We start from the raw sequence: 8,399 nt of genomic DNA, 5'->3' as shown, positions 1-8,399 counted from the left end.
TGTCTTGTCGAACACCTTTGCAAGTGAGAACTATAGGATTCATACATTCAAGCAAGTATTCCTATATAGGACTGTTCTTGTTGCTTTATCCCTGCGTAGGTGCTACAATTGATTTTTTACTTTTACTTAAATATTAATTTTAGTTAAAAATTGGATATTAGATTTCCAGTAAAAAAGGGTATTGTTATTAACACACCTTTTTTGCTTTTAACACATCACATTTATTTTTCTATCCATACATTTTTATTTTATTTACAAACTTGCCACTTGAATTTGATTGATGATTGGTTCTCGCCGTATAAGGGTTCATGTGTTAATAGCAAAAAAATGTGTGTTAATAACACCCACCCAAAAGCAATTGCAGCAGTCCAATCTTTATAGATGAAATTTAGAGACCGGATTGAACAGTTGTTGCAGTAGTATCGGATATCATCAATTAGATGAGGAAGAAGAAACTTGAAGATATTGAAAGATGAGGAAGAAGAGATGGAGAGTAAATGAGGAAATAATGGGTAAACAATTAGAGATGTGGATTAAGCAAATAGGGTTTGTTAATAAACTTACTCATTGATAGGAAAGGCTCGCCACTCCAAAGAATCCATTAAGGAGATAAGAGCAAAACTCGTCATTCTTAGGAATCCACCTAAAGATAAGAGTTTGATAGTAATTGGGAAGAACTCCTTCTCCAATTTAGATTATATTTCTGATGAAAAACAAGTCTGAAGTCTAAAAACTAATAACAAATGAAGGAAGGGCTTCCTTTTATAAGATAAGGAAGGGAAAACGAAAAGACTACTAATTAAGACTTGAAAATAAAGATAATAAGTAAAGGCTTCATAACTCTAAGGTGTGGAAGATCAAAGATCAACATTGAATGCTACTTGGAACTAATAGGCTTCTTCAATCACTGTAGCAAATTCTCTTTACGTCTAGGTTCCAAGTTTTAGTTCTAAATTTCCCGTATCAAAACAGCTGATTTAAAAAAAAAAAAAAAAATCACAGCAATCTCAATTCCCAAACCAGTCCTTAACATGATTAGTGAATACAGGATCGCTTCATCATAGCTTAAGCCGTTAGAAATAAAATAAAATAAATGAAAGTCAAAATCAAACAGATAGCTAGCTGAATAGTTAAGTAGTTTTTCTTTTTTTCTTTTTTTCGAATAGATAAGTAGTTGTTATGTGTACTAGACAAGTTACTAGGAGAATTAACCGAATTAAAAATCGGCTCAGTGGAACTTGCCGGAATAAGAATTTAAGTAGTACATAGGAAACTAGTATTAAGATGTTTACAGAGTATACTTGCCCTAAATCTCAGCCTTGTTTCTGGGTCTGGCAATTCCATTTGCATTGTATATGGTGAATGTTGGACCAAGACCCAAAACTAATTTGACCAACCAATTGCAATAAGTAATATCATCTCTTGTTTATTGTGCTCTAATTCTCCTATCTGGCATCGCCTCTTTCATGCAGAGAGACAAGCACTCGGATATTTCACACTCGCACGATTGTCAACTTAAGCAGAAAAAAACGATGTCATTGCTTGCTTATTAGCGTATGCTGCTTGATCTCTAAGTTGTCTACTACTATGAAATATGTATATATGACACAAATTGGAATATTGACGACTAACGAGAAAGTCCTCAAGGACGTACATGATCAAGGATATCAATACATATGTTTGTATAGATAGCTAACCCTAGCTTGAAGCTAGATCGAGCAGTACGTACACGTAGTGCTATATATATATATATATATATATATTAGTTGCCTCCTGCCTGTACAAACTAATTGTTTGAATTCAGATTCATATCAAAGATGGCAGCAATATTGGGCAGCAGCAGCAGCAGTAGTAATACTAGCAGTGAGCAACATCATCGAGCTTTTCAATCCAGTCACGTCCTTCATTTCCTCTTCTTTGTTATTGGTTTATCACTCGGCATCCTAGCTACCTTATATTTCCGGAGTTACTCATTGCTCACTTTTCAAGACTCCCTCAACTACATTCCATTCAATCCATCACCAACCCCACCTCCACCTGCGCTGTCGTCACCGCCACTTCTAGTAAATGAAACAACATCATCCTCAGTATCAGTTAATTACAGTACCAATCCTAGTACTGCTAGTGTTTCTTTGAAAGAACATAAGTTGTTAGTACACAACATGAGCGACGAGGAGTTACTTCGGAGAGCATCCATGACCCCTCGAGTTGGATTGCCTTACAAAAGTGTTCCCACTGTGGCTTTTATGTTCTTGACACAAGGGCCTCTACCTTTGGCTCCCTTATGGGACAAATTTTTCGAGGGACACGAGGGTCTATACTCCATCTATGTGCACGCACACCCTTCTTTCAATGAATCGCAGCCTCCAACTTCTGTGTTCTATGGTCGAAGGATTCATAGCCAGGTCCCTTGTTAATAAGTTTTCATTCCTGCTTGATTACTAGCTAGCTAGACAATATTTAAGGTCAAGAACTTATATATAAGTAAATGCATGCACTTGCTTGCAGGCAGTTTATTGGGGAACTTCCTCGATGTTGGATGCAGAGCGACGACTATTAGCGAATGCACTGCTTGACTTGTCTAATCAAAGATTTGTATTGCTTTCCGAATCTTGCATCCCCTTGTTTAACTTCACAACAACTTATGACTACCTTCTAAATTCAAACCAAAGCTTTCTAAGTGTTTTTGATGATCCGAGGAAGCCTGGTCGAGGGCGTTACAACCCTCAAATGTGGCCACAAATAAACATCACAGATTGGAGGAAAGGATCTCAATGGTTTGAAGTGCACCGAGACCTGGCCATCCACATTGTCTCCGATCGGAAATACTACCCCATCTTTCAGCAACACTGCCACCCTCCTTGTTATATTGATGAGCACTATATTCCAACACTGGTCAACATGTTGTATGCTGATCTCAACTCTGAGAGGAGCATTACATGGGTGGATTGGTCAAGGGGTGGTCCTCATCCAGGGAAGTTTGGATGGCCTGATATTACAGATGAGTTTCTGAATGGAATTCGGTTCGGATCCGAATGCAAATACAACGGCAATATGACTTCAATATGCTTCTTATTTGGTAGAAAGTTTTTGCCTCATGCCCTGGAGCCTTTGTTACGAGTTGCTCCACTGCTGCTTGGATTTGATCCCTAGCTAGTACTCCTCTTTTCTTTTGCTTCATTTTTCTTTCCTTTTTGAAATATCATTGGCTTCAATATATTAACTATAAAGATTAAACTGGTTGTAATTGTATAATATGAGATTAAGCCGACCAATGCATGGTTCCTCAATAACTAAACTAAATGAAGGTTATCAATACAATGAGAAACACTGAGCAGCTGAAACCTAGAGGTTGAGTTCGGATTAAAATGAATAGTTAGAACTTAGAGCCATGTATTTGTTTCGAGGCTTGAAGATGCTATGACTTAAAGGCCAAGCCAACCAAGCTGAATGTAGAGGCAATCGAACTAAATGTAGAACCATCGATAAAGTTGAGTAAGATGCCCGCACGCAATAGTTGCATTTTTATGTTTGTTTTGTAGCATCAAAGTTCACTGGAAAATAACTGAAGTTGTCTTTAACGTCTTAAACTCCTAATTTGATGCAATGATACATGCCTTTTGAAGGCTTAGCACTACTGAGTATTGTTACAAAGTGTGATATATGCATGTTTGTGATATGAACCGCTGATAAGCTATTCTATTATGCAGACCTTTGGAATGTGGTTTATGGAATTGAACTTAGGAACAGTAAAGCTTCACTGATTGAGTTTCAACCTCAATCTATTGATGATTATATCGAAGACCTTCATACTAATTAAGCTGAAACGACCATGAGAGATTGAGAGGAACCCATATATATGATCTTGTGACCACTCTTCGCTCAGTGTAGAAGATTTGGAAAGGATTTAGGATTGCATGATATTCATAGAGCTAGGATTACTGGAAATTTAATCATATCTATAATTCTACATTCTCTACTATACTCGACTGCCGTTTAGTGTAGCAATTATTTTCATTGTCAACCTAAGCTAAACACTTCAAGTGTATGCTTGCCAATAATGTTGAATGGCACAAACTTCTCAAAACTAAAAACATGAAAGAAAAACTAAGCAAACAAGTGAAATAAAAAACTTATAAGATTGGTTATACAATGCTACCCCATTACTACACTCTAAGATTATGCAATTTTAGAAAACTGATGTTAGGCTCCCATTATGTTTAGCCTAAATAAGATATAGGGGCAACCTTCAATCAATAACTTAACAAAGATGGCTGAGTCAGATTCTACTTCAGGATTTCCAATATTTAAGTCGAAAGCAAGTTTCAATCCAGAAAGCATACCCCTAGCTCCAGCATAGATAACTTGGCCTACCCCTAAGTTCATACTTAAACCAGACAACCAATCTCCATTGTGATCTCTCCCAGATGATGTAATAGAGTTTCTTGGCTCCTTGTGCATGCATGACATTAACCATTTTGAGTAAAATCTCTTAATAGTTCTATGAACATTTGAGAGTAACAATCATTCCCCAAATGAATTTCCGTTTGAATTGATTATGTTCCACAGGGTTAAAAACATTACTAAAGGCTGACTTCACAGTAAAACATACAATAAAAGTGTAACCCCATATTTGCATATCAGCTCTACAACCATCAAAACCAAGAGGACCACAAAGAACTTCATGAATAATGTCTTCAGGTAAGCATGGAGAACATAAATTCATATTCCAGCCAATGTAATCCCATAAGAGCAGGCTAATGCATTCATATCAATATGAGTACGTATTTACAGTAGAGAGCGAGAACTTACCATACGTCAGTCCAGAATATCATAGTTCTTCCATCTTCAACCCTCCAGGACAAGGCCATTACGGAATGATTCGGCACCACCTCTCCGAGTGCTATGTCAGCAATCGAACAATTCAAAAGATATTTATGTGTAGATGGAGCTCCAAAAACCAGAATCACCTTCACTTCGGTAAGGAAACAATGTCCCAATAGACCAGAGAAACTCTCTTTTTCTCTGTAGTATCACCCCAGAGAAAATCAAGGTTTAGTTTACGAGAGAGATCGATTTGTAATTTGGCTGTTTGCAAAGCATAAATGTGAATGGAAGAGGACACTTGTTGCATTAGGGCCAATCTTCCTGCCATATTGAGGGTTTTAGTCTTCCAGTAGCAAGTCGTCCTTGAACCTTCTCAAGAATGCCACAAGAGCTCTTCAATTATACAGCAACACGAGTCTAAGTTGTCTCTTACCAGGATTGCCTTATCAACAACTGGTAATTTCACAACAAAGGAAATAAAATTACAAGATAAACTCAGAACACCAGAAGCACACAGCTCGGTAATTCAATCAAATGTCCTGTACAAGCTCCAACACAATACAAGGTGTTGGGATAGTTTTAACACAATCAAGCAAAATCAGCAAAAGGAAACTCTCGGCCATGTGATTCATGAATCATGTGCTTTACTCCATATGATTCATGAACATGGCAATAATTCTGCATCGTCACCCTGTCTATTTTCTGGGAGTACAAGTCCTTCTGAGAATATGAACTTAGTGCTCGCTCCAAAGACATTTGCTATCTGCAAAATAACTGTCTGGCATGCAACTGTTGTTGGCAGGAAAGATGCTGGAAGGGATGGTACAGACTTGGGGATAAATTCCTTCTTATTGAAGGTTGAAGCATAGAGTGATAACACCGCTCGACAAAATATGAACCTAAATAAGAAATTGTCAGTACATATGTATAGCAAACAGAATACAAAACCTGCTACAGAACCGTGAGACAAGACTAGAAACACAAGGAACAACAATCAGAAAATTTTAAAAAGATATGAGCCATTTGATAGCATCTAGTAATAACATGACCAACAAAAATACATATTTTTTTTTAACTATTAAATGAAGTGGTCATGAACAAGAAGATGCACATGAGCATGCCTGCTCTTAACTACTTGAAAATAAAGAGTCAAAAGGTCCAGTTGCAATACTCCGAACACTGACCAGGACTCTTTGCAGGCTTGCACAATTTGTAATAGAGTCCCATAGATTAGAGTATTTAGATTTCTAATGCAGTAGCCACTAGCCACAGCTTGGTCAGAAAAGACATACCATCTTTGGAACATCAACACTAAGCCCCTTTACCATATCCTAAACTTTGGTGTTTCTTGTCCACATAGAACTCTCCGTGGTAACTAAATAGTCCAAGTCAACGAGATAGTAGAAAATATATCAAGGATCAATCGAAGAGTTGATGTTAACTTCTATTAACCATAATCTAATGGATACATGTATCTAAAGAAACTAAAGTTTTTTCTTCAAGTCAAGTGGTAATAAGACTCCCCTACTGCTAATATTGCTTTTAGTTTTACTTCTGGGTTAGATTTCATTAATTGTAAACATGTTTATGTGTACTTAACAATTTAGGCAACAAATTAATCTATCTTTTTATGTATGTAGCTGTAATCATGAAGGTTCAAATTAGGCATTGTTTCTGAGTCTATCATTCCATGACCAACAAACTGAAGGCCGAGAGAGATTTAAAAAAACATAATTCCTCACCCTAGTAGATAGGCTTGCAAAACACTTGCAGGTGTTAATAAATAGAACAGTATCAAATCTTGCAACAATTGAAGGTATGAAAAGCAAAAACATGTCATCATGCTCATGTTACTACAAAACCAAAAAAGAAAAAACGTTCCTGTAATAATCTCCATTAAGCTTTATAGAATAGTTACCTCAATATGAGTCGTCTTAGGAATGGATCAGTCAAAACCTGTGCCCAAACAGGGTCAATAGTGTCTGATGTTGCCAAAGTAGACCCCCAGTCACTTAATGAACTGGAAAGCAGCTTCTCAGCCTTGTTATATATATCCTGAAAACATTTTCCTTCTATAAGTGCCCTGGGAAAACTAAATAACTCATATTCTTGGAACAAGAACACAATAAGTGCCGAACCTTTTACTCACCATGTCAATGTCAGCGCCTGACATACCAAGCAGTAAACAGAAAGCCTGCATTGGAGCTGTAAGGAAAAGAGTGAATAGGCTTCCACTTGGCTGACGAGAGGAACCAACACCAGAAGCTTGATATGAAAAGCTTGATGACAGGAGCATTGCGGCTGTTTCTCCTTTTTGCACTCCATTTATAGCCTGAGCATATTTTAGAATTAGTCACCTTCACAGGTTAAGGAAATAGTTTCTACTCAGGCTCATACAAAATCAATAAAACAAGAAGAGGGGATCTTACTCAGAGAGATTGCGAATGTTATTTTAGACGAAACAAAGATCTGATCAGAATAAAATAACTAAACATAAGGGGCGGGCATTTAATTTTTTGGGAGCATTCATAACTAAGCATGTCATGAACTACTGTGTGTGGTAACAACTAGTATTCATCTGTATGATGATAGAGAAGCTATTCTGGAATTCTACAGCTGTAATAACTGCTAATAAAAGGAGACACTGCAATGTTGAATATTATACTTTCAACAACACTTCCGGCAATCGTATAGACCATGGACTCCATAAGTTGCAACATTGGCTGGTACATTAACAGAAAAAGAAAATTGCATAATAGAGTAGATAAACTTGCCTCAAAAGCTTCACTGCTATCACAGTCAATAACTAAAAAGAGTGGCCTTCTTGTAAATGGAACCAAGTCACTGGGATAGATGCTATTAATTCCTGAAAGATGGATAATTTTGTTTGATATCAGAATCCGTAGAGACTAATGCAAAAACAAGGAAATGATGTCAAAAGATAAGACGACATCAAAGTTTGGATATATCAATCTCATTGTCCAACATGATAAACTATCAACCTAGGACTCCAGTAATGAATTATGCATTTTTTTTTAATATCACATGTGAACAAGCAAATTGCATGAAACATATCCCTTCCTAAAACCAAAACCTACAGATTTGTGAAAGGAAAACTTTAGAAGTCTGAATTTTCACTCTTTCTATGTCAACCTTTGAGGCCTCTCATCCAAATATGAACCCAGGCAAACAATAGATGATTGAGCAATAAATGAGCACACTAAATGTAATGCATGAAACTGAATTTAATCATCTCAAGTAGCATTGAATCTATAATAATTATATTTGAGTAGGTCTACATCATTAACTGTTCCAGATTTGTTTGGAAGAGTACCTCCATTTCCATGGCTACCAAAGTGTAAACAACTAGCGTGTAAGCTTGAGTCATCTCCTTTACTTTGTCCACATGAAGGATTCAGTCTATCAGATGGAGAGGGCAACATAGAAAGGGAGTTTGCATCAGAGTACATTCCAGAACCTGCTGGCAATTAAAAATTGTTTCATTCAACGGAGCCAATGAAGCAAATAGAAAAAATAAAATAAAAAATATGATCCTACATAGCCATAAAGAC

General features: G+C 36.8%; 1 protein-coding gene across 1 annotated transcript in view; it reads right to left on the bottom strand.

Annotated features, from left to right (window-relative positions):
- The window catches only part of LOC101313853 (protein SCAI-like), a 20,605-nt gene that overhangs the window by 8,851 nt on the left and 3,355 nt on the right, over window positions 1-8,399 (bottom strand). The window contains exons 4-9 of the mRNA XM_004308578.1: window positions 8,162-8,316; window positions 7,602-7,693; window positions 6,977-7,159; window positions 6,746-6,882; window positions 5,494-5,726; window positions 4,813-4,903 (exon numbers count right to left, since the gene is read on the bottom strand). Coding sequence (XP_004308626.1) covers window positions 4,813-4,903; window positions 5,494-5,726; window positions 6,746-6,882; window positions 6,977-7,159; window positions 7,602-7,693; window positions 8,162-8,316 — 891 coding nt within the window. The remainder of the gene's footprint in view (window positions 1-4,812; window positions 4,904-5,493; window positions 5,727-6,745; window positions 6,883-6,976; window positions 7,160-7,601; window positions 7,694-8,161; window positions 8,317-8,399) is intronic.

Source organism: Fragaria vesca, linkage group LG7 (genome assembly GCF_000184155.1).
Source record: "Fragaria vesca subsp. vesca linkage group LG7, FraVesHawaii_1.0, whole genome shotgun sequence".
NCBI classification, from domain to species: domain Eukaryota; kingdom Viridiplantae; phylum Streptophyta; class Magnoliopsida; order Rosales; family Rosaceae; genus Fragaria; species Fragaria vesca.
Note: the sequence above shows the minus strand (reverse complement) of the source record. Positions and strands in the feature narration are given on the sequence as shown.